General features: G+C 35.2%; 2 protein-coding genes across 2 annotated transcripts in view; one reads left to right on the top strand and one right to left on the bottom strand.

Moving 5' to 3' along the window:
- Positions 1 to 27,364, bottom strand: part of alpha-Man-Ia (alpha-Mannosidase class I a) — a 67,940-nt gene that overhangs the window by 6,251 nt on the left and 34,325 nt on the right. The window contains exons 2-6 of the mRNA XM_065365221.1: positions 9,712 to 9,930; positions 5,983 to 6,162; positions 5,622 to 5,835; positions 1,846 to 2,070; positions 1,361 to 1,644 (exon numbers count right to left, since the gene is read on the bottom strand). Coding sequence (XP_065221293.1) covers positions 1,361 to 1,644; positions 1,846 to 2,070; positions 5,622 to 5,835; positions 5,983 to 6,162; positions 9,712 to 9,930 — 1,122 coding nt within the window. The remainder of the gene's footprint in view (positions 1 to 1,360; positions 1,645 to 1,845; positions 2,071 to 5,621; positions 5,836 to 5,982; positions 6,163 to 9,711; positions 9,931 to 27,364) is intronic.
- On the top strand, positions 13,543 to 16,620 carry LOC135846237 (uncharacterized protein K02A2.6-like). Its single transcript, XM_065365219.1, has one exon. The coding sequence runs from the start codon at positions 13,606 to 13,608 to the stop codon at positions 15,991 to 15,993; it is 2,388 nt and encodes a 795-aa protein (XP_065221291.1). The 5' UTR covers positions 13,543 to 13,605; the 3' UTR covers positions 15,994 to 16,620.

Below are 27,364 nucleotides of genomic sequence, written 5' to 3'. Positions count from 1 at the left end.
ATTGACTGCTCTCTTCAGTCTCTTCACCCCCTTTTTGATCGATTAACATTTTTGAAATCAAAACCAATTAATTCAAACACATCTCAGTAATTTTTGGGAAAGATGAAAAACTTCTCGAGATTTGGTATTTTTCATTAGTGAAATTTAACCATTCGAACATTCGAAAAATTAAAATCAATACTACGTTTTACATAATGCTGTATTTTTTCATATTTTAAAATTTTTTTTCTAGTTTTGGCCCAATATAATATTTAAAACTGTTTTGATCATTCAATTTGATTTCTCCTATTATTACTAAGATGCTTTGAAATTCCACATTTTGAATCAAAAATGCAATTTTTTCCATATTTATTCAACATTTCCAGAGTGTCTAGCAAAACTCCCAGACAAAAAATCATGACTTCTTCATGGCCTATTTTTCACATTTTTACCGCATGAAAATACCCCTCCCCACAAAAAAAAACAAAAAAATTCAATAGCTCGAAACTGTGAGGGAATCATTTTTTTTGCATTTTATGGGATGGGCTTTTGAAAAAATTTTCAAGTGTGTTTCCAGCAAAATTCATGACTTAAAAATATGATCACATCACATCAACTCTCCACTCCATTAATCTGATTTTTTTTTAAATCATTTTTTCTTATTTCTTCAAAAATGTGAAAAAAGTCAATTCATTTTTTTCAACTGAAATTTTTCACAAAAAATTGCATCCAGAGCCGCTCAAGGGCATTTACTTTTAGGGGACAAAGAGAAGCACAAATTATTAAAAATGATTCGTTTACATTTTTCAACGAATTTTTTCACAAAAATCGAGAAAGTTGATTTTAATAAACATTAAAACAGTTCTTGGAAAAAAAAAATCATCGACATTTTGTATCAATATTTTTAGTAAACAGAAAATCTTGACACTTGGACTGAAAATGAAAATTTTCAGCATACTCCTCCCAAGTCATTTCCTACAGTTTTTTCGAAGACCCCCCTTCCCCCAATCATATTCCCTGTCTTTCCAGAAGAACAAACCACCAGATCAACAGATGATAACCAAGTTAATCCGATTCCAATAATTTTTCAAATTACAAAACTTTTTCTTAAAATGCAATATTTAATGATTCGATCATTCAGAACGCAATTTCGCAAGCTTTGGAAATATCTTCAACCAAATTCGAAAACAGAGGACTAGATTTTGGATTCGATTCAATAAGTAAATTTGAAAAAAAATTAGTAGCAAAGTACGTCAATTCAATCTGAATCCACATCCTAATTTTCATCGAATCATCCGAAAACCAGCTCAAATCACATCATCGCAAAGAACACAGTACATTCGTATAACCTCATCGTCAAAATCAATCCTGCGTTACTTACTTCAACAACCTCCCATCCCCATTTGCGATACTTGGGATCTTTGGTAATTCTCCACAATGTAAAGTAAGACTCGACCGTTTCCGGCCTGAGTATATAATACTTCTCGTTACTCTTGACCGCTTTAGCTTCGGCCGATTCGATGAATCTGAACGATTCCGGAGCTAATTTCACGTACGATCTGTTATACGCTTCGTGACACGTATTCGTTATACCTTCGGCAGTTTTTAGATAGTCTTTGGACATCGCATCTTGCAACGTATGAGATCCCAGCGCGAACAATCCACCTGACAAAATAAATCGCAATTAAGACACGCGATCAGATAAACCAAAACTGGGCTGTAAAGATAGCCGAGTTATAAATACGTATAAACTACGTATATAGACACTACAATAAGGCCGCAATACGAGTAACTACTATTGCATAGTCTGTAGTGTACCATTATGTATTACTCGTAGGTATAGGTAGGTATAGGTACTCGGCTTACCAGAGAAACAAGCCAACGCATCCATTTTATGTTCCAGTTTGTCGTATTTGAGATCAGATATGTACATAAGTCCTCCAGGGGATGTTTGTAACATGTGTTTCAGAACAGCGTCCATCGCATCTTCGAACATTTCCTTAGCGTCTTCGTCTTCTTTGCCACTCTGGATCCACGATTTTAGTAAATACTCGTAGAAGCTATCGCCTAAACCGCCCATCGACATGTGATCTGCGAATGAAAAATCATACAAATATTAATTGGGTCAGTCGGGGTCAAAAATTTGGCTAGACTTTGATATTAAAAAAAAAAAGATTAGGATTTGTGAGGGGATAGTCTGGTGGATGGAATTCTAGTACGAGTATTTTCATATTCCTGTAGCCATTGATCGGGCTTGAGTCGATGCCTAAATTGTGGAAGGTCACAACTGGTGAAATTTATTTTTTTCAAACTCCTTTTAGAAAATCAGAGCCTAAGAATTGGAAGGTCCTTACATTCATATTTGTGGACAATTTTTTAAAAATCACTTTCTCAAGTTTTCAATTTTGAAAGTTTAAAAATGAAAAAAAAATCCTAAAAATTTTCAAATTTCTATTCAAGAAAAAAAAACACCCCTGACTAATTGTTGGCCCCTCTGTACACTGTACAGGTCACACTTCAAAAGAATTTCATGAGAAACCCTTTCCTGATCAGTGATCTTACAATGTTGGCCCCTCCTCCCCCTCCTATCGTCAAGAGATGAAAAAAATCAAAAAAATGAGATGAAAAAAATTAGTCTTGAAGACTTTTTTGAGAAAAACTTTTTCTCTTTGAATTAAAAATAAAGAACATCGGACTCATGAAAATTTTTAAAAAATTCATTCCATTTTTTTGATTCTTTTTCAAACCGAGGGAGGAGGCTTTTTCATGAAAAATGCCCTATTTTGGGAAAATTCTGAACAGAAAACCGAATTTTCAAAAAAAAAGTACAGATTTCAAAAAAAGATATAATTATTGTTTGGGGTTCTACACGAGTAGAAAAACATTGCTTGAGGGTCAGAGACAATGGTTTTCTGGAAAAGAGACTTATGTATTTAGAAGAATTTATTCTGACTTAAAATTAGAAGTTTTCAACAAATTTCTAACAAGATTCAATTTTTTAATTTCATATGATCGGAAAATGAGTAGTTTCCTAGACAGTTTTGTGGTTGGAAAATACGTCTTTAACGCAGCTATCAAAACAAGTGCGGAAAGGAGTTACTTTCCTCCCTAGGGAGGAAAGTAACTGTTTTCCGCATATGTTTACAAATTTAAAATTAACAATTTTTTAAAATTTCAGCATTTATTTTCCTCTCATATGAAATTAAAATAGTATACGCGACAGGATTGGACAGTAACGCGATTAACTTGTGCGATTTAAGTCGCTCGGCTTCGCCTCACTCCTTAAACTTCGCACTCGTTAATCGCATACTTTCCGCTCCTGTCACGTAATATACTATTACTACATGATTTTTCATTTTCTCCCCCAATTTTGAGAGACTTCATTCCACACAAGGGGACCAAAATAGCTTGGGGGGATTGACTAAGATTCTAACTCAAATGGGGAATTATTTAGAAAAATTCTGATGCAAAAATGGAAAATTTTTGATTAAATGGGATGTTTGTTAAATTGTTTTCATTTTTTTGACTTTGAAGAGAGGACAAGCTCTCGACACTGTTTTCTAGAATTTTCGCTAAAAAAAAAACACGAATAATTTTTTTATCAAATCCAACAGATTTAGGGAGAAGAGAGCGAGGGGGGGGGGTAAAAAAGCGAAACTTTGAAATAAGAATCATTTCTTCAAAACATCAAAACTTCAGAAAAAAAATCCAACAGCTTTAGGGAGAAGAGAGCGAGGGGGGGGGTAAAAAAGCGAAACTTTGAAATAAGAATCATTTCATCAAAACATCAAAACTTCAGAAATAAATGTTCGATGACTGACCAAAATACACGAAAGTATTCTGCTTCAGGAACTTATACCAATGAACATTTTCTCAAAACTCCCCCCTCCCTGCAAAAAAATCACGCGAGATAAAAAAAAACAGTATCAAGATAATTCAGAGTAAATTTCACCAACTTGACGTCATTTTCAACAATTTCTATGCCAACTTGATGACTTTTTCTCGTGTTTAAAAACAATTTTTGAAACGTTTCACTTGGGTTTATATGAATTTAGTCAACTTTTACGTTAATTTCAACAATTATTTTTACGCAAATTTAATGATTTTTTTTTCACTTGAAAACAATTTTTTCTAAAAATATACTCGGGTTCATTTGAATTTGATCTAATTTTACACCATTTTCAACAATTTTTTACATTTTTTTATAACAGTTTTTCTGAACTAGCACATCTTTTTTTAAATTTCACTTATCATTTTCAACACCATTATACGCAAATTGAACGATTTTTTTCAACTTTTCAAAATATTTTTACTCAATTCCCCTCAACTTTGATATTGTTTTCCCAAAATTTTACATCATTTTTCAACAATTTTTGCTACTTGAACGATTTTTTTCCCATTTCAAACAATTTTTGTAAAACTTGACGACATTTTAGGAATTTTCAAATCAATGTTTGAACGATATTTTTAGGAAGACCTTGAAGCAATTTACAAATTGATACAATTTTTTGATTTGGTGAAACGTTCATCTCGGAATTCAATTTTCAAGAGAACAAGCAGCATCAAAATGATTTGAAACATGAATAAACAAACCTTAAACTACTTATTCGACACAAAGTGATTGTTGATTGAAAATTTTCTGATTTTGTCAAACATCAAACTTGAGTTAGGTTATCAAATTTTTCTAAAAAGTAAAAATTTTGACTTCAAAAAAAAAAAAAAAAAAAGACAGAAAGGGTCGTACAAAAGAGTTATAAGATTTTTACTCTATAATTTTTCTAATTGATAAGAATATTGAATTAGAAATCAAAAATTCCTTCATTTTACCACGTTAAAAAAAATTGCTGATAAAGCAGAAATTGTGATGAAAAAAATCCGAAGAATTTTTTTTAGGGGGGAGGGAGGGGGTGATACTGTGAATCCGAACGTCCATTTCATTTTTCGATTTGATTTCCTCATCCTCCCTCTCCACGATTCGGGTCAAAATTTAAAAAATTTACACCATATCGATGTTACCACCTTTCATCAGATTGAATTTAGAAGAAAATACTCAGTAGGGCCAAAATTGAGGACCCTTCTTGAAGAATCCCTCCTGCCATATCAATATATTTCCCTTTTTTCACCTGATCAAACCACCAAGAAAAATGTTAGAGGGAAAATTTCCATTGAATCAATAAAAGAAAAATAATAATAAAAAAAAATGAAAAAGAAGAAAATATGTACATAAATACCTATATCAATTGCAATTTCTTGTACATATGTATAAGAAAGCATTGAAATATTTTGAAAATTTTCACCTCTCGTTGATTTTTTTTTTGCAAATAAAGATCTTTATCCCCCCCCCCCCCCCTAAATGAAAAATATTTTTTTGACAAATCGTTATCTTTTTTTCAAAAACTGTATTTTTCTAGTTTCGAAGGTTGGATTTTTTTTTGTTGAAATTCTCATTCTCTAGAAGAGGGTTAGGAAAAATTCCATTTCTTCTGCAACAAGGAGATTCGAACATGTGGTCTAAGGAAATTGAAAACGAAACAAAATCTCATCCATCAGACTATTTATTCTCACAGTTCTAAGAGGTTGGTAAGGAGATTGAGATGATTAATATGTAGTCAGATTTTCAACAAAAAAAAATGAGTACTCACGTTGTCCCCATTTGCCAGTCTTGGGATTCATATAATTAGGATACAATCCTTTGACCTTCTCGGTATCTTTCAAAACTTTACGTATCCGTTCGACCTTCTCTTTGAAAATATTATTCCCAGTAACATCAGACAGGTAAGAAAATTCCAAATGCAAAGTACCGAATTCCGATAATATACTACTGCTACCACTAGCCCAGCCGTAATTCTTAATATACTGCAAATTAAACAAAACAAAAAAAAACATACAAGAGATTAAAAAAATACTCTACAAGTACGAGTAGGTTGATGGAATTTACGACAAAATTCGTATAGGTAATTCACCACAGAATGGTTTTTTATTTTATTTTTTTCTCATACTTACACCAGTTTTAAAATTGACTAGAGAATACGGAATACCGGTAGGAGTTTGGAATGCTGGAAGTAATTTGTTGGCTACTTGTTCCGCTTTATCTCTGAACAGAACATCGCCAGTTAAAGCGTAACAGGACAGCAGTCCGCCGACAAAACGGATATTTATTTCGAATACCGATAAGTCTTGATTCTGAAACAGAGATCGACGAATTTTCTATTTATAGTAAAATACCGATAGTACATATTTCGAGTATTGTTAGTAATACGTAGGGTACGCAAAGTGCGTTAAAAATAATATTATACATAAATATTACAAGAAATTCTTACCATACACTTATGTACGAAGAGTTAACTATACCGCGGTTGAAATGCTGCAATTTGGATCTACCTACGTATAATTTTTCATCGGATCGTGATAAATACATACTCGAATGAAATCGAAGGCTTCAATTTTTTGTAATGATTTTATTATTCAAGGTGCAAAAAGGTACAGAGTTTTCAAAGAATCAATTTATTTGAAAAAAAGAAAAAAAAAACAATAGACTAACTGAAGATGAATTTTTTTCCTAAAAATCAGTGATTAAAAACCGTATAAAATATCCCCTCAATTTTTCAACATTTCAAGTCAAACAACATTTTTCCAACGACAATTTTTTTTCAAGTCCAAATACTCGAACAAAGCAAAAAAGCAAAAAAACGGGGGATTTAATCCTCGCAAAGTGACATGTGAAGGGATTCCATGCAACGTCGCCAATCTTGATGAAATTGCGAGAAATCCGTTTCTACGTCACTTTGCGAGGATGAACAAACAAAATACAGAGAAAAAATAACCTAATATACCAAGATCTACATATCAATGTTAAAAACAACAAAAATACATACATAGAAGTTTAAAACAAAAACCAGACATGAAACTGAACAACATTGAAAGAAAACCTTAAGTATGATCATATTTGGACTTGAGCTGCATTTTTCAAGTCAAAGAGGGGTGTAGGGTGGTTCATAGAAGGATTAGGAAGCTCAAAATTTTTTTTCAATTTCCAAAATAAAAACTAGGCTATTACGTACATATAATAATTTTGTGGAAAAAACGCAATTTTCAATTGACAAAAAATCTTTGAACGCAGTCTCTCTCAGTTTTGAGATTCTTTTGGAGGTACGAGTAGTCAAGTACTAATCCCAACTGGCACAAACTTTTCGAGCTGACCAGAGCTAAATCGAAAAAGTTTTCAATTTTTGATGAATTTCTGAAAATCAAAGGGACCAAAGTGGAAAAAAATCAAAAATTTTACCTAATTGACCTAAAAATCTGAAAGGATGTGCACCACATTTTCACTCAACTCAATCGATTGAAAACAGTTTCAAACCATTTTGAGAGATTCCGAAGCCTTCAGCAAATTTTTTAAACCTAAGATTCTCATAAAATTTTACCCAATAAAGTGGGAGATTTAAAACCGGAATTTTCAAAATATGACTGAAGGCTTCAGAAGGGCTTGAAACCACCTCTATCGATCTAATACGTTGAAATCTGGATACTCACGAATTAAATTTCAGTTTATCAACTTAATTGGGTAAAATTTTGCGGAAATTTCAACTTTCAAAAATCAACTGGAGGCTCCAGAACCGCTCAAAATGGTTCAAAACAGTCTTCAATCGATTCGGAGGGTCGAAAATAGGTTATTATGCGAAATTTTAGCTTTCTAGTTCAATTCGGTAATCACGTTTTGGCTCCAAATACACATGTGCAGTTGTGCACTCAGAAAAGTGAAAAGTACTTTTTTTTTTCAATGAAAACTGACAAGTTGAAACACCAACGTCAGATTCGTAATCGATAGGCTCAAAAAGTTCACACTTACTTATCCAGCGTGTCTAACAAAATCAGGACCTTGGAAGACTGATTCCCCCCTTCCATTCTTTATCACAAAATTGCCAAAAAAAATCTTCAAAAATTTATAATTAAATTTTCAAAAGAAATAAAAAAATAATCAAGAAAATTACTTTTTTACATTTTTCAGATATTTTCATACTTTTCAATGAAATTTTCACTTTTTTTATTCCACCAAAAATTAATTTTCTGAAAAGTGCACATCTCTGAGCCCCAAATTAGACTTACAAAAATTCACTAGAAATAAAGAAATACATTTTAGCACCTGAAATTTTGATTAGAAATGTACTTTAGCATGCTCCTTCGATTTAGCTTTATCTGAGTCAGAAATTTTCCTGCCAGTTGGCCCTTGATAGAATTTCTTTTTAAGCCCTCCAAATTTTTTTTAGCAGGCTCGAGTCAAAATATGAACTTATGAAAGGTCCTCTTGTAACATAAACAAAGAAAAATACTGTTAAAGTTATTCACTATGAACATCAATCTGTTATTCCTTCACATTTCACGAATAATTATTCCAATACCTACGTACTTACTTGATTCCGAACTGAAGGCTCAAAAAAAAAAATTCTAACCACTACAAACTCAATGAAAATTTCCTTATCATTCAATCAACAACTCACTTACTTTTTTTCACAAATTTAATTTCTCAAATCGAACAAGGTTTCAATACACAAAACGCAAAGTCAGGTTTGACATATTTTTTTGCTTGGAATTTTGACAAATTACGAGTACATTTGACCCCTTTGCCCTTTCAAATAAATTGTCGATTAATTCAGCAGTCACGTAAGAATATGAATGAACCTTGACTGTGAGTTTTCGAGAGGGTCATTTTTGGATTCATTTAATACTCCCTGCCCCTCACTCCAACAGAAGGAGGTTCATAATCATGATACTTGGAAATGGGATTTAGAATACACCCAGTTGTAGGTAAATTTGGGGGAAAATTAATTTGCATTCAACTACACGTCATCTGAGTTGAATTTTTTCGAAGTTTAAATCATAGTTTCATAATAATTACAGATCACATTTTGATCAATTTCGATCAATATTCTCTCAAGTTAAATTTTTATGCATTTTGAATCATAATTCATACAAACGTACAGATTCAATTTAGATCAACATTTTCTAAAAATCGTTCTTCGATATTTTAATTCATCAATTTCAATGCAAAAAAACAACACTTTTTTTCACAAACAGCCTCGAATCTTTGTCATTTTACTACCTATCTAAATTAATTCAACGACACGCCTAAAACACCAAGATATTCTGTTCTGCTACTAATCTCATCTACTTTCAACATCTCACACTTCTTCAATTCAGCTTACTTCCTTTTCGCTTACGTAAAAAACGTTTTCAACGATTCGAGTAAGTCGCATTCGCAGTGCCAGCCAGGCAAGTATAAACCTGGATACGCGTAGATATACTTTTAATAGGTTCATATTTAAATAAGAGAAAATTTTCGAACACACCATAATAACCAAGAAATGATTGCCGCATGTCAAATCTCATAATATTAGCTCGGTTCTCGATTCGGTAACTTTAAAACCGTGAACCTATCGTATAATATACGCATCTCGCAGCATTAATTATTCAACTCGAACCGTTCATTCGTTCTATACGAATTATCTCAAATGAAAATAAAACACCGGCGTAATACAATAATAACGTTCAATTATTACGAAATCTCGTCTTCCATTCTTTCACGAGACTGATGAGGTAGCATTTTTTGTATAAACCTATTACACTAGAAACCCAAAGTCCACCACCATCATGCAAAACAAAACACTTCGGGCTCTATTACATACTTTTAAACCATCACCGTTTATTTAGAAGAAAAATTAGGTAAAAACTTACGATGTTATCGAAATTCAAATTCTCGGCGACCCAATCACGACCACGTTTGAATTCATCGTGCAAGCCCATTATGTACAGCGTATCCAGGCCATCGACAATGGTCGCACCCAAAGGAGCAGCACCGAATACGCTATTGTTGTGAGCCTTCTTCGACAACGGTTTTAGCTCGTTCATACCCCACGCGTATTTCGCGTAGTTACCCCAAGCGTGCTTCATCATCTGTAAAACACGAATAAAAAAAATCGTATTAGTAGAATTCGAGATCTATACAAAAAAAAGATTTACTAACAAAAAAATACACGTTTAATGTTTTTAGATTCTTTCATGAGAAATTGAAATGAAGCCATTGGAGGGGGAGGGGAAGGGAGGAGAGGGGTTGAGCTCCCACAGAATTGGCATTATTCTTACTAAAAAAAATAATGTATGTAGAATATTTTTAGCTTCATTGAAAAACACATCGACCTTCTGAGGAATCTCCAGATCACATTACTTTCAGACAACAATTTTTTTCCATTGCAAAAAATGCTTACAATTGGTGAAAATGAACTTTACATGCCCAAATATCATTATAACTATTTGCCAAAAATGCTCATTTCATGCCAAATGTTTTCCATTATTTTTACAATGCTCGTTTTCTGCAAACAATTCCAATTTTTCGCCAAAAATACTCATTTTCAACCCAATTCGTTCATTTCCCTGCCAAAAAAGATCATTTTTGTCAACAACTCCCTCTTTCATTACCACATTTTGTGCCAAAAACTCCAGCCAGTTCTTTGACTATTTTTTTTTTCATTTCTAAATGTTTACGTATTTTTAAAATTCTCTATTTCAGCTCAACATGCTTAATTACTCTCAGTAGCAAAAATGCTCATTTTTCTGCCAAAAATTTTATTATGTGGCCAAAAATGTTCATTTTTCTGCTAAACCAAAAAACGTCAATTTCTACAAAACATGCTCAATTTGATCCAAAAAAGGTCAATTTCTCCCAAAAATATCCTTTCAGTTCCAAAAATGCATATTATTTTTTCTAAAAATTGCAATTCAAATTTTAATCACTTATATTTTACTTCTTTCAAAAAATTGTTATTAGTAGAACACATTATTTGGCCTTTTGCACAATTTTGACTCAAAATGCTCATTTTCTGCCCAAATAGAACAATTTCTGCTGAAAATGTTCATTTTTCTGCCTAAAATGCCAATTTTTTTCACCCAAAATGGAAATTCTCCAATTACTTTTAAAATTACCAACTTTTCTTAAAATGCTCAATTTTTTCAAAAATTTCAAATTTAAATATCTATTATACATAGTAAAAATGCTCAATTTTTTGCCAAAAATTTCCCTTTCATTTTCATTTACATATATGCAGTCAAAATGCTCATTTTTCTCCGAGAAATGTCCTTACATAACCAGAACGCTCATTTGTGCAAAAATGGCCAATTTCTGCCTAAAATTTTCCTTTTTTTCAGAATTTTCAATTCTAAACACTGGCTTTTTTTCACAAAAAATTTTAATTTTTTTCAAAAACTGTTGAAATTTCTTTGAAAATTGTAATTTTTCAGAAATGTTCTTTCATAAACAACAACTGCTTTTTTTGGTCAAAATGGACTAGTTTTTTTTTTTTATCTAAAATGGTCTTTTTTTTCAAAATCCCAATTTTTAAAATATTTTTACTTAAGGCTATTCTCTACCCCCAGTGAAAACGTTCGAAATATGAAGCCGATTTGTTCGTTATTTTCATCGTTCGTTCATAAGATTGCGTGTAATCGAGTGAACGAATTTAGTCGTACTTATGTCCCGCGACCCGCTCCCATCTAAACTTCAGACGGGGATTTCTCCGTGAATTTTCAAAATTCTTTCAATTTTTTTTCACCAATGCTAATACTTTATCATTGAAAGCGAGGGTATGTAGCCATATTTTCTAATTTAGCTTTTCCAACGGAGATCTGAGCATCAGTAGTACCTCCATTCAATTCCCAATGACAACCACAAAATGACATTAATCAAAAATATCTCGACATACCCTCGCTTTTGAATGTTTTCTGAATAAAATAAATCAAACCCCACGAAAATCCGTCCAATAGTTTTCTCACAATCCCTGGCCAAAGTTCATAGTTTTCATCAAAATTTTACTGATAACAGGAGGGTAGAGAATAGCCTTAATGTTTTATTTTTGCTAAAATTTCAATTTTTTTTCAAAAACTGCTGATTTTTCAAGTAATTAAAAATATCTTTCCCATTTGCTGTCAAAATGCTCAATTTCTGTGAAAAATGCTCATTTTTTCCCAAAAATATCCTTTCATAACTGTGGTAGCGCTGTTTGCGCCATTCGAGCCGGCAACACTGACGCGCCACGCGATCATACGTTATCTCGTAGATTAGGATTAGATTTCATCATTCCATGTATTATGCCGATTAGTTCGAATGCTCGAATATGTTTCGTGTTTATTTTATAATAATAAAAGTGTTAATTCGAAGTCGTTTAATGAGTTTATAATATTGGCGCAGTCGGTAGTGTAGTTCGCGACGTAATTATGGATGCCCAGACGGCTGCAGCGATTCTACAATCGCTCACCGAACAGAGCAAAGCTCTAACAAATGCTGTGGCAAGATTAGCCGAATCTTCCGTTACCACCAGCGATGTTTTGAACACCACTACGTCCGGTGGCAGCAATTCTTCAGCTCCGATCGTCCGACTAGACAAGTATGATGAACAAAACGAAAGCTTTGAGAATTTTATCTCTAGACTAGAAGTTTATTTCAACGCTTATCATACGGCAACCGACAAGAAAGCTTCAACCTTGTTGAACTCATTGTCACCGAAGATGTTCGCTTTGGTAAAAAATCTAGTCTATCCAGAGGACATTAAAACGGCATCATACGCTACCTTGAAAAAACTCATCGAAGATAAGGTCTGCCCTAAACGACTGAAAATTCCAGCTCAACACGCGTTCCTAAACCGCAAGCAACGTGAAGGTGAATCTGTATCCGACTACATCACCGAGCTGCGAAAATTAGCTGTTGACTGTAAGTACGCCAACGAATTTTTAAACGAAATGCTACGCGATGTATTCGTCAGTGGACTACGTTCGAAACCCATCCTTGATCGTCTTTTCGAAGAAGATGATATTCCGCTTGACAAAACCCTGAGTATCGCTCAAGCGATTGAACGTGCGTTAGCTAGTACCAACGAAATTCTCTCACCAGCAGTATCCGATGCTCCAGTTCACAAGTTACAAAATCAAAACCAGAACCGCAGCCGTTTCAAGAAGAAAACGTATTCGTCTGACAACGGTGGTCAATTTCAAAGTGCGACAACTACTCAGTGTATTCGTTGTGGTTTGAATAATCATACTGCGGCTAATTGTATGAAGAAGAATTTACGTTGTAATTTCTGCAAAGCTCAAGGTCATGTCGCCGAAGTTTGTTTTAAAAAGAAACGCGCCGCTGAAACGAAACCAGCCGACGAGTCTACGTCTACGAAAACAAACTCCAACTCCAAACCGAAAGGTGTGAAATCTGTTTCGAAGTACAACGACGTTAGCGACGATGACGATTACAACGTTTTGACCTTACCTGTTCGAACTGTTCATTCGTGCTCCGTGCAAGATGACGAGTCTCCAGTTATGATCAACGTTAAAATCAACGATAATCCGACCGAAATGGAAGTAGATTGCGGTAGTCTTCGTTCGATTATGAGTAAATCGATTTTCTGCAGTCTTGGTGGCAATTTATCTACGTTACAGCCGACCAACGACGTTTTCAAAGACTATACCGGTCACGTCTTTCATCCAATCGGTGTCGCTCGTGTTCCAGTTAAATACAACGACAAATCGACAAAGCTGACTCTCCACGTCATCAACGAAAACTTACCTGCTCTTCTTGGTCGAGACGGTATGCGAGAGTTGGAAATTTATCTCAGCAATATTCATTCCGTTCAGCGCTCCGATCTGCCTACACCAGTGGCCCAACGATTAGAAGCCCTGTTGGAAAAGTATTCGTGCGTTTTTGAGCCTACCATCGGTGAAATTAAAGACCACGTCGAATCGTTACACTTCAAACCAGATGCTGAACCAAAATTCCTGAAAGCTCGACCCGTACCGATCGCTCTACGGTCCAAAATTGAGGACGAGTTAGATCGTTTAGTCGCCAACGGAGTTCTCGAAAAAGTTGAAACCAGTGAATGGGCTTCGCCGATCGTACCAGTCGTTAAAAAGAACGCTGTTCGCATTACAGGCGATTACAGTGGAACCGTTAATCCACAAATATTCATCGACCAATACCAGTTTCCTGGCTACGACGAAATTACAACGCAAATGTCCAACGAAGAAGGCTCCGAAGTTCACTCGTCAGTACTCGATGTTTATTCGGCGTTCCTGCACATGCCAACTGACGAAAAGACAAGCGACGCTCTCGTTATCAACACGCACCGCGGACTTTATTGCCCGAAACGCATTTTCTTCGGCGTGGGTTCAGCTCCGGCAAAGTTCCAAAAATGGATGGATGGAAAATTCCGCCGTAAAGGTCGCGTAGTTGTGCACGACGATATTCATCTCTCAGCAGCCAGCATCGAAGAACATTTTCGTCTGTTGGAAGACACTCTTAGAATCTGCAAAGAAGCTAATTTACGCTTGAACCGTTCGAAATGCCGTTTTTTCGAACGCAAAGTAAAGTTTGTTGGATACACGATTGACGCGAATGGAGTTCATGAGACCGACAATAAAGTTTTAGCAGTTCTCAACGTTCCTGCACCCACCAACCCAACGGAGGTGAAATCGTTTCTTGGTCTCGTCGGTTTTTACTCGAAGTTTGTCCCTCATCTGGCGACAATAGCAGCTCCGTTACATCGTTTAACTCGTCAAAGCGAAGATTTCATCTGGACAGACGAATGCGAACAAAGTTTCCAGCATGTCAAACAAGAAATTGCGTCAGAACGTGTACTCACTCGCTACGATCCGAAAAAACCAATCGTTTTGTCCGTCGACGCCAGTCCAGTTGGACTCGGTGCAGTAATCGCTCATTCTATCAACGGCGAAGAACGTCCCATCGAATTCGCTTCACGTATGCTTACCGACACCGAGCGAAAGTATACCCAACTCGACAAAGAGGCACTTGCGATTAAATGGGCCGTCACGAAGTTTTTCAACTATCTGTACGGACAAAGGTTCGTTTTATACACCGATTCAGAGCCCTTGACTCATATTTTTGGGCCTCACCGAAAGAAGTTGCCAGCGCTTAGCGCTACTCGTATGATGCATTACGCGTTATACCTTCAACAGTTCGTTTTCGATATCAAGTACAGACGCTCAGAGAAGAACGGTAACGCCGATGCCCTCTCCAGATTACCTCTTCCTGCTTCATCCGACGATCTGTTCGCGAGCAAAGACGACATCGCAGTTTTCCATGTCTCACAGATGGACAAATTACCTGTTACGAAACGCGAACTCGCGAAAGCTACGGTTAAAGATCCGGAAACACGTTCCATTCTCGATGGTCTACGCGCAGGAAAAATCTACAATTCGCCTTACACCTGTGAAGGTGACATTTTATTCATGGGTATGCGCGTCTACGTTCCGTCTGCTCTGCGTTCATCGGTTCTTCAAGAACTTCATAAAGGCCACATCGGCGCATCGAAAATGAAATCGCTCGCTCGATCTCACGTATATTGGCCTAAAATCGACAAAGACATCGAAAACATCACGAAGAAATGTCAATCTTGCGTCGAAAACGCAAGTGACCCGAAGAAGACTTCTCATTATTCGTGGGAACCAGCGTCCGCGCCTATGGAGCGCATTCATATTGATTTTGCGACCATCAACGGTAAAATTTTATTTTTGATCGTTGATGCATTCTCGAAGTGGGTCGAAGTCGATATCGTCCCCTCTACGTCATCGAAGTCTGCGATATCAAGCTTGGAATCGTTTTTCACCACGTTTGGTATTGCTCAAACAGTAGTCTCCGATAACGGAACAGCGTTTACAAGTTCCGAGTTCAAGGAATTCGCAGAGAATGTCGGTTTCTGCCATAAAACGAGTGCTCCGTTTCACCCAGCAACCAATGGCCAAGTCGAACGTTTTGTGGCCACTGTAAAAAATTCGTTGAAAAGGTTGCCTGGCACCGACTTGCAGCAGAAGCTGAACGAAGCGTTATTTGCGATCCGCCGAGCTCCGCATACGACAACGGGAATTTCTCCAGCCAAACGCTTCTTGGGCCGCGAGCTAAATTCTCCGTTAAATTTATCTGCCGTTGCCAAGGCAAAGTCGAAGCCAACGCCGATCTCTTGACCTCCAGTCTCGTTTTCCGAGGGGGAAAGAGTAGCGGCTCGTAATTATTCTCGTCACCAAGGGAAAAAGTGGCTGATTGGAAAAATCGTCAGTAAAGACGGCGAAGTTAATTATACGGTATCAGTTAACGATTCGCTTCATCGATTTCATGTCGACCAACTGAGAAAGATCGATCAAAACATATCGCCGACAGGAATCGTTCCTATATTTTTCCCAGCCGAACGAAGTGCGTCGCCGGAACCTCTATTAGATCCAGGAGAATCGCCGGTACCTCAGCGAGAACCTAGAGAACCGCCGAAATCGCCGCCGCCTGTCGTCAGGAGATCAAAGCCGCCTGTCGTCAGAAAATCGAAGCCGCCTGTCATCAGGAAATCATCGCAATCTCGACGCCAGCCTAATCGATTAAACCTCTAGTTCTCAAGAGGGGGAAGATGTGGTAGCGCTGTTTGCGCCATTCGAGCCGGCAACACTGACGCGCCACGCGATCATACGTTATCTCGTAGATTAGGATTAGATTTCATCATTCCATGTATTATGCCGATTAGTTCGAATGCTCGAATATGTTTCGTGTTTATTTTATAATAATAAAAGTGTTAATTCGAAGTCGTTTAATGAGTTTATAATAATAACCAAAAGAACTCCTTTTTATTTTCCCAAAATATTTTTCCTCCGGCCAAAATCTCAATTTTCATGCCTAAAATGCTCATTTTTTCAATATCCTTCACTTTTAGAAAAAAAATTCAAGTTCTGTTAAAATATAAATTTTTTTTCAAAACTACTGATTTTCTTGTCAAAAATTTTTTGCATTTCCAAAATGTTCATTTGCAGTCAAATGCTCAATTTTTGTGGAAAATGTTCATTTTTTGGACAAAAACGTCATTTCAAAAACCAATAAAACGCTTATTTTGCCAAAAAATTATTTTCAATGAAAAACTACCTCCCATTTGTTTCCATAAAATGCTTATGTTTTTTAAAAATACCCAATTTTTGCCCAATATGCTCAATTTCTACCGAAAGTGACAACTTCTTGCAAAAAATACCCATCTACCAATTATCAAAAATATTTACTGTTCGCGATAATTTCCTTTCATTTTTTATGTGCTGATTTTCTAATCAAAGTATCTACAGCATTTTTGCCAAAATTTTGATATTTTACAAAAATGATTTCCATTCCACTTGATTCTAAAATGTTTTAATTTTGTCGAAAATTGTCAAATTCGTCTAAATTCCTCAATGTTGGCCAAGAAGAATAATGCTCATTTTCATGGCAAAAATTGGCTTTAGCATCAGTCGAAATGTTCGTTTTCTGTGATTTGATCATTTTTTTTTGTCAAAAATGCCCAGTCCAAAAACGCTTATGTATTTTTGCTATAAATATCCTTTTACGACCAAAATGCTCATTTTCTGTCAAAACTCTCAATTTTTCTTCAATACGTCCAATTTCTACCAGAAATGGTCAATTTTTTCCCAGTATGCTCAATTCGTGTTAAAAATTTTCAATTTCTGTCAAAAGATATTCGATTTCAACTGTGTTTGATAATTACTCAATTTTGAGCAAATTTCAACTACACATTTTCACATTGATCGAATAATTTGTTCGTTTCATCTTCAATGAGATCCTGGAACAGAAATTGAACCTATAAATAAATCCACAATTAGATTCTGATTTCCCAAACAAAATTATGATCATTCTAAATCAATATTTCGAATTTTCGATTCTTCTCATTAAAAACATGCTTCTCCCCCTCCCCCCACCCTTTTCACTCTATCAATTTTTTATTCAATTTCTTCCTGGTTTTCGAAATGAAACATTCGATATCGAAATTGCCAACACTTCTTGCCACGTTACATGTACACAATATTTAAAGTAATAATCGAACCATATGAAACGATCGCGAACAATTAAATCGACACTGTGCCCTTGTCGCGATTCATGAACGCGATGTGATTATCGTAGCACTCGCCTTAATTACCTCAGTTTAGTAATTTTCCACCTAACACGTAACAGTAGGTAGGTACCATAAATATTTATAGATCATAAGTATACAACAAAACAAGCTCGCGATGATGATAGTCGTTCAGCTCGACCACATCGCTCGATTCTGAAGATACTCGTACATAAAAAATAAATCCACCGATAGGCGTAAATTGGCGACGATATTTCACCGTATTATAAAAATCGAGATACGAGAAATTCTGCTGTTGGCGGCGGCGGCGGGTCTACAATATACAAGAAGGAAGACACACGTCGACTAATAAATTGTACTAATATTGAGAAAGTGCGAAACTTTGTCATCGTTCGAAGAGACGAGACCGGTCCAGACTGTTGGCGAAACCAGTCCCTGAGCCATTAAAATGATTTACGATATCGAGTCGGTACACCAAACATGAAGCTGAAAAAACACTCGTATTTCCAAAAAAAGAATACAAAACAAAAAAAAAAAAATGTACGAGTTGGAAAAATTGGTACGATTATCGCCAACGTGTAGTATAGGGCCCGGTAGATATCCATAGAGAGAGGTATGCAATATTGAAAGACACGATTGGGTATTTGCTTATGTATGTAGAAGTCAAGAGCAAGAGCCAGCGATTATTGTATAAAATGAGCAATGAGCAGATCGTGTTGTGACCGAGTCTCTCTAGTCTCTATAGACTCTCGAGTGCATCGCGTTTTGTTTAATAAGATACACCTTTGGCTATTTAAAGCGGTTAAGAACACAACACGCGTTATCGTCGTGTATCTCGAATATTTAATCGGCTAATTAATAGTTGCAGTTGAATGCGGAATGATTCGATGGGTTTTTATAATATTTCACCGCGAATGGCCGAACTGGCCTGTGATCGAGAGAAGCGAAAAATGTGAAAACACAAACGATATGCTGAAGAAAGAAAATTTACAGTTTTTTTTTTTTTACAACTTGGCAAAGAATCTTTCGGTTACTCTATATGGGAGGGGGGAGAGAGGAAGATGAGGATCCAAAATATCATATGATGATTGCTCATTACACGAATGAAATTATTTCACAATAAATCTCTCGATCTATCTGTCTAATTGTTCAAAATGAGGTAAAAATTGATAAAACTGGGAAAAATTTTGTAAAAAAAAAAAAATAATAATAATAAAAAAAAAACAAAACGCCAAATGGAACAAAATTATATGAAACATCGTTCAAAAAAACACGGAAATTTGGATAAAAATTGTTTAAAATGTTATAAAATTTTGCAAAAAAAAACAATTTGCACAAAAAATGCATCCAGTCATCAAATTTTCTTTTCAAAATAGTCCTAAAACTGATGAAATTGAGAGTAAACTCTCATGAAAAATGGCAAGAATCGCTAGAAATATTATATAAACACATAAAAAGTATACAATACATGACGAAAAATGATAGGATCAGTTCAGATCAGATCCGAACATTCCATGGATCACTGATTGATCAGAATAGATCAAACTTAATCAGATCCGAACATTTCCTGAATCAGATCACAGAGTTTTAATCGGATTAGGTCTTTTTTCAGACTTCATCAGTTACAATAGAAGAGACGTAATTGAATCTGACCAGATCAGAAGAATCAGACCTGATCAGAACCGGACATTCTCTGGATCTAAGTGAATCTGACCAGATGTAAACAGATAAGATTTTTGGTCAAATTAGATCAGTTCAGACCTGGTTAGATCCAATACAGAGGAGACCTGGTAATTCATCAGAACATGTGTATGAGACCGGATCTGATCAGATTTCTGATCGAATCTGATTCAAAAGGTAGAACCTGATATATCTGAACAAATCTGATCAGACCTGAATTAACTGATCAGATCAGATCCAATAGAGACTACATCATTGGATCTGAACAGATCTGAATAAATCTGATCAGACTTAATTGATCAGAAGCAGAACAGATCTGATCTGATCTGATCGGATCAAATCCAGGCATTCCGCGCATTCACTTAGATCTGAAAAATCTCAAATAGAGAAGACCTGATCTGATCAAAACCAAAAATTCCACGTATCCAATTAGATCAGACCAAATCTTCAATATAGGAGACCAGATTGATCAGAACATATTAGAACTAATCAGATTGGGGTTCTGATCGCTTTCAGACAAGATCAGACACAAAACAAGAAACCTGATTCATCTGAACAAATCTGAATAAATCTCACCAGACCCGAATGACCAGATCAGATCCAATAGAAGAGACCTGATTGGATCTGAATAAGTCTGATCAGACCTGATTGATCAGATCAGATCTGATCAAATCCGAATATTCTGCGTATCCAATTAGATCTGACCAAATCTCCAATAAAGGAGACTTGATTGATCACAACATATGAGACCTCATCAGATCAGAGTTCTGATCGAATCAGATCTGCTTAGACTACATAGATTAAATCCAAAAGAGAAAACCTGATGCCGCTGAACAAATCTGATCAAACCATGAATGACCAGCCGGATATTCTACGCATCCAATTAGATCTGACCAAATCTCCAATAAAGAAGACCTGATTCATTACAACATATAAGACCTCATCAGATCAGAGTTCTGATTGAATCAGATCTGTTTAGACTAGATTAGATCCAAAAGAGAAACCCTGATGCCTCTCTACAAATCTGATAAAATCTGATCAGACCTGAATGACCAGATCAGATCCAATAGAAGAGACCCGATTGAATGTGAATAAATGTGATCAGACAGAACTGATCAGAACACAACAGGTCAGATCCTGATCAGATCATCAGATCAAATCCTCACATTCCACTGATGCAATTAGATCTGGCCAGGTCTAATCGAATTTTCAATCGGATTAGGTCCATTCAGACCAGATCAGCAGATCCAATAATTTTTCCCTTCCCCCGATCCCTGAGAGTATAAAATCGTTCGAAAATGATTGAAAATTGATGAAAATTAGTGACATCTTCTGTAAACCTTTGCAAAAGTTATTGATCTGAACGCAAAGTTCATTAAATAACACTACAATTGATAAAATATGAGAGAAATTTACACAAAAAATTCTCGAAATATCTCAAAAAATTACTAAAGTACAAAATTTTGGTTAAAAAATTCAAAAATTCTTGAATAAAAATTGAAGAAAAAAATGATGTAAAGTTCAAAAAATTGTACACAATTTTACCAAAAAAATCACTTTGTTATTCAACTGACAGAAAATTGCCTAAAAACTCGCAAAAACTGCTTGAAAAACTACAGAAAATTATTCAAAAAACATGAAAATTTAGTTAAATTGGAAAAAAATTATAATAATCGCGCCCAAAAAGTATAAAAAATTCATCTAAATTACAAAAAAATTGTTAAGAATAGAGTTTAAAAAAATGATAAGAGCTGAGCCAAACCATGAAAATTCTGTAAAAATTAGTTCATTTTCGCACAAAAACTGTGTCAAATTGACAATAAAACGTAGAAAAAATTAAATTTCCTCAAAATTCGCAGAAATCGCTCAAAATACCATAAAAATTGCTCAGTCAAAACGTAAAAGTAATTTTGTTAAGCTGATAAAAAAAAACTCAAAACCAATGAAAAATTAGCTAGCGTATACCCCAAAAAAATGTTGATCCATCTGCGCAATATTTTGAAAACAAGATAAAAGGACAGCGGAAATTTATGACGTCGATCGATCATACACCTGGTGAAATCGTCTTACAACACAACGAAAATATTTTTGAGAACGATTACAACGCAAATAGAAAAACATGAAAATTCGCAATTTCACAATTCATGAAAAATAATACTATAGGACTACTGTTTTTTGATTATTTTCACTCGCGAAGGTTTTATAATCGTAATCTTAAATTTTTCGTAAATTTCGACAATTTTTTTTTGAGATAGTCATGTCTATTACAGATACGGCGTTTCTACCTTTGCTTATTCGTTTCACAATACACTTAACTCATACAGTATTACAACACGTTTTATAGGTTTCACAACACATCGTCCAAAAGGTAAACGCAAGAAAGGTAGAAGACCTTGCCAAACAAAGAACATCGTAAAACCCCTACATCTTTCAATTCGCACGTACCTCTCTACCTATACTGTTGTATAATGAAAGAATAGATCCTGCGTGGATGTTCAACTCCATTTATCCTCAATCGTTAATTTCGATACCGAAGAAAAGCAGAGCAGATCAACTGCAACGACGATCGGTTTACAAATACTTAGGTAAATTTTCAATCCAACCTAGGCATAAGTTACCAGCGTGAAGTATTCGATACTCGTCACCTGCGTTTTTACGTCATCGTCACACAAACACCTGGCATGGTATGGTATGGTGGTATGGCAGTGAAAATCGACGAGGACATTACACTGCTGGAACGCGCTTATTCACCATCACCATTCACATTTATTTAGTTATTGTAGAGCACAGAGCACAGGTAGTTAGATACATCAGGGGGTACCGCACTTTATACACCGAATAATGTAAACATTTCCTCTCGCTCTTTTCTCTCTCACCATGGTCGTTTCGGTGAGTCAAAAGATTCCTCCGACACATCGACGAATGACACTGTTCTTCTGGTATACAATGACGAGGTGTAACTGTGACCAAAAAAAAGAGCGATAAATCGATTACAGTTGGACTAGATGCAACATGACGAGACTAATTTGTTGCATGGAATTGCGAATGAGATGAATTGACACGTGCATGTATGAGTTACTTATGGTGACAAGGGGAACTGGTTATGGCGTCTGGCTCTAATTTAGATATAAGAGTTGGGCTCCTCAATCAAAATTTTAAACACCTTGATCGATAAAATGTGAATACCAAAAAGACGATTTTTTAGAGGAAATGAAATATATTTTTTGAATGAAAGAAAATAAAGCTAAAATACTGAAGTCAGTCAGCAAATCTTCCACCATGTCAGTGGATAAAATTCTTCTCATACAATACTGACTTTTTCTCTCCCCTTCCCCAAAGCCTTTCGTAATTTCTAACACATTTGAAACCTCAAACAAAATTTCTATCCTCTTCGTTATTTCCTACAGAGTAAAAATTCGATCAGAAGAGCTGAAGATTCGATTCGAGCAAATTACAAATTTTTTGACTGGATTAAAATTTTCGAAAAAAGTTGTGAATTCACTGAAATTTTGAATATTCTTGTTCAGTACTCGAAAGCTGAGAAAACTCAAAGTTTCACCTCACTGAATCAATTTCATATTATTTGTACAATTTCAAAAATTTGAGGGGAAAATTAAATCTTACAAAAAACGACTGTTTTCAATTTTAAAAACATTTTCAGTGAAAATACAATATTTTTACAACACATGAATTTTTCCGGAAAACTTTATGAAAATTGACTCTTGACCTTGATCCGAGATTGACCATCCACAAACAAAATCTATCATTTTCGGTCGATCTGGAGCCTTCAGTAGAATTTTCATTTTTTCCATTCCCAACTAGAAAACGTATGTAGCTGAAAAATTGCTTTGAATATAGGTACATTACTTATAAAGGGTTCCATTTGAAAAACTGAAGTGTGATTTTTTTATCGTAATACTCGTACTTCAAAATTTCAAGTACAGCCAAAGTGCTTTATTGTCAAATTGGCATGTTGTTCTTCCAAGTAATGTAACTTGAAAAAATGGTGACAGGCGAACTTCTGTTATCAAAATTTCATTTTTTGGTTCAATTGTATTCAATTAGTTGCCCCATCAGGAAAAATTTATGGAAAGCTAGTGTATACAAATTTTGGATCGATAAAACTTTATTTGCAAGATTACAAAGTTATTCAAGTTGGAGAAGATGAGGCATGAGGGGGGGGGGTATCAATTCAATAGTCTTTGAATCGTTATTTGTCAAAATTCAATTTCCATAAGGTTCAAATTCCTGGAAAAAATGTTCAAAACTCAAGTCCTTTTTTATGCTTACCTACTTACTTGTGAAATTTTCATTCTAGATTTTTATCAATATTTTCAACCATTCTGAAACCTCTAACAAAATTTCCAGTTGGCTTTGAATTCGTAAACTTCTTCCAAAAGCGTAAAAATTTAGGGGAAAAAAAAAGAAGAATCCCTGGAATTTTGGATATTTTCAAGCAGAGCATCTCGAAAAGAGATGAAAACGATATTTTCATCTTTCCAGATCATTTTTTCACCTTTGGTGAAAGATATTGAAAGTCAAGGAAGGATAGGATTAGGAGGTAGTTGGAAGATTTTTTCCCCTGGTCGTTGAAATTTGGAGCCCCAGGATCATACAAGGGCTCCAATTTATGGGAATCGTACAATGCACAAGAGTTTCAGGACGCCAAGTTCTCGAGGTTGAAGATTCCAGGTTCCCAAGACTTCTCATACGCACATATTAAAAATACAAAATGAAAGAAATCGAAAAATGTACAAATTAAAAAAAAAACAAATCAAAAATACAATGACAGATTGGCGAAAAAAGGGAGATTTTTTTGACAATTTTGACCAAAAAAGTGAGACTTAAAGGCAATTTCGGCAAAAAAAAACACATTAAAAAAATAATTTTGGTAAAAAAACAACATTTTTATTAGTAATATTGGTAAAAAAACAACGGCTGTACACGGCGTGGTTAAATAAATTAAAAAAAAAAAAAAAAAAAAAAAAAAAAAAAAAACGTTCAGAAATTTTAACCTACAAAACAACAATTTTTTGTATAATTGACAAAAAAGTACACTTTTTTGGCTATTTTCCCCAAAAGAACAAGACTTCCTCGTCCTTTTTGGCAGACAGGTTTTCAAGACGAATAAGGGAAGGAGGGGGGGGGGGGGAGTGTCGTCGATTTTTTGAGAATTTTTTTATTTGTGAAATTCGTCATTCGGAAAAATGACAATTGGAGATTTTTTCAACCGGGAAAGTGTATATTTTGGGGAAATTTTCAGGAACCGAGTCAACTGGAAATGGTTTTGAGCCGTTTTGAAACCTCCAGAATTTTTTGTTGAAAATTCCAGTTCTCCAAAAAAGTCATTAAGAATTCTTCAAATGAACTGTGGCACTTCCTTTTTAAAATTATCAATCAACTGGATTTTCCATTTTATTTTTCATCACTTTTCAAGCAAAATTGCTACAAATTATTACTTTTTCACTAGTCAGGTCTCAATTTGACAAAAAAAACTCCCGCTCGCTATTCATGCTAAAAGCAATTTTATGATTGATTCTTGTTCTACACACTAAAGCGAATAAATTTAGCTTGTATGCCTATTATTCCCCCTCCCCCTGTTCAGAGGGTCCACCCCCTCAACATTTGAAATTCGTGTATCTCCTAATCTATGGGTTGTATAAAAAAAATTATGGAACAAAAATCGTTCCTAGACATCAGATCTTTAATTTGAGTTCATCAAAATTTGTTTTGGAGCAACCCTTCCCCCTCAAATTTTGTAAATACCCCTCCAGAAAACATCAATATATTACGTTTTTCACATTTTTAATGAAAAGTTTCAAAATTGAAGAAAAATCTGTAATATCTAACAAAAATTGTTCAGAATTGAATTTCTTTTCCAACTAATTACATTACGACCATTTCCACCCCCCCGCCGCCATGGTGAACCCACCTCCCCAGGTTACAAATACCAGACAACAAGGGAAAAAAATCCAAAGCAAGTTGTTTTGGGTTGAAATTTGCTTGGTAGGTGGGTCTGGGTACCATCGAGAGACTTACGCGTGGAAAGTTTTGTACCCCCAGGCCCCTCCCTTTTTGAGAAACCTCCCCTTTTCTGAAATTACAGTAAAAGTAACCATTAAGGAGTAGGGTGTCGTTTTCGCATGATTCGATACCGCTGAGTATGAATACGACGTCAGATTTTCTGTTACATTCATCTAACCCCTTCCAGAGTTCCCAGACCCCCACCACAAATTTTACCATTTTTGAAAAGAATTACCTACTTTGATGATTGGTGATATTGGTATCGTTTTCATATGATTCGACCCCCCTGAGCACAAATATTACGTCAGATTTTGTTTTACACTCATACAGCCCCTCCAGAGCCTCAGCCCCCCTCAATTTTCACTTTTCTTGAAATACGGCTACTTTTACAATAGGGGTCAAAAATACATCCAATAATTGTGTTTAAAGAATTGTGCCTACCAATTTTTATTATTAAAATGCATAAAAAACGCCATTTGAGGGGTATAAATACGTATGATGGAAGGGGTTGAAAATTTTCATGGGATGAGAATACCACTTATGAATGTCTACAACATACTAAAAAATTAGTTCACATGAGTTTGAGAAAATTATTTTTATTGTAATTTCAGAAAAGGGGAGGTTTCTTGAAAAGGGAGGGGTCTGGTGGTCCAAAACTTTCCACGCTGAAAATTTTCAACTGGTAGGCACAATTCCTTAAACACAATTATTGGATGTATTTGGCCATTTTTGACCCTCATTATAAAAGTAGCCGTATTTCAAGAAAAGAGAAGTGAAAATTGAGGGGGGGGGCTGGGGCTCTGGAAGGGCTGTATGAGTGTAAAACAAAATCTGACGCAATATTTGTGCTCAGGGGGTTCGAATCATATGAAAACGATACCAATATCACCAATCACCAAAGTAGGTAATTCTTTTCAAAAATGGTAAAATTTGTGGTGGGGGTCTGGGAACTCTGGAGGGGGTTAGATGAATGTAGCAGAAAATCTGACGTCGTATTCATACTCAGCGGTATCGAATCATGCGAAAACGACACCATCGAACCAGTATATGAAGCGTTCGCAGGTACGCAAATTGGCCAGTAAAAATTTTTACTTTGTAACTTGGTGCCAATTTGCAAACCTGCAAACGCTTCATTTACTGGTTCGCAGGTTCGCAAATTGTGAACCTACGAATACTACCATACCTTGTTCGCGGGTTTCTTAACTTGCGAATTTGAAATTACGCTGTTGCTGTGTTCGCATTATCTACTTTGGACTCGTAAAAATTTTTACATTGTAACTTGGTGCCAATTTGCGAACCTGCGAACACTTCATATACTAGTTCGTAGTGTCGCATCTTGAGAACCTACGAATTGACTAAAGATATTTTTGCCAAAAATTTTTCAAAACAGTTTTTTTCAAAAGAAAAATGAAATGGTCAGATTTGAAGTTTTCTCGAGAACGTAGAAACACCATGAAAAAAACCAAAAAAAGCCCCGAAAAAAAATTTTAAATAAGAAAAAAACGATTAAAACAGGATGTTGTTTAAAACACGACGTTTGTCCTGATTCAGCACACTTTTTTTTTGTACAACCTGTTTTTTTTTTAGCAGAAGTTTTCCAAAATTACAAAAAAGTAATTTTTTACCATGTCACAAATGAACTCGTTTTTTTGACAAAAATGTTTTACAAAAATAAATTGTCAGATTCTTGCTTTTTGGCAAACATTTTTCATCTTTAGCAAAATTACCAAGAGTTCTAGTTTTTGATTTTTTTTATTCAA

The sequence above is a fragment of the Planococcus citri genome, chromosome 5 (genome assembly GCF_950023065.1).
Source record: "Planococcus citri chromosome 5, ihPlaCitr1.1, whole genome shotgun sequence".
Classification (NCBI taxonomy): Eukaryota; Metazoa; Arthropoda; class Insecta; order Hemiptera; family Pseudococcidae; genus Planococcus; species Planococcus citri.
This window is presented reverse-complemented; position numbering and strand designations above follow the sequence as displayed.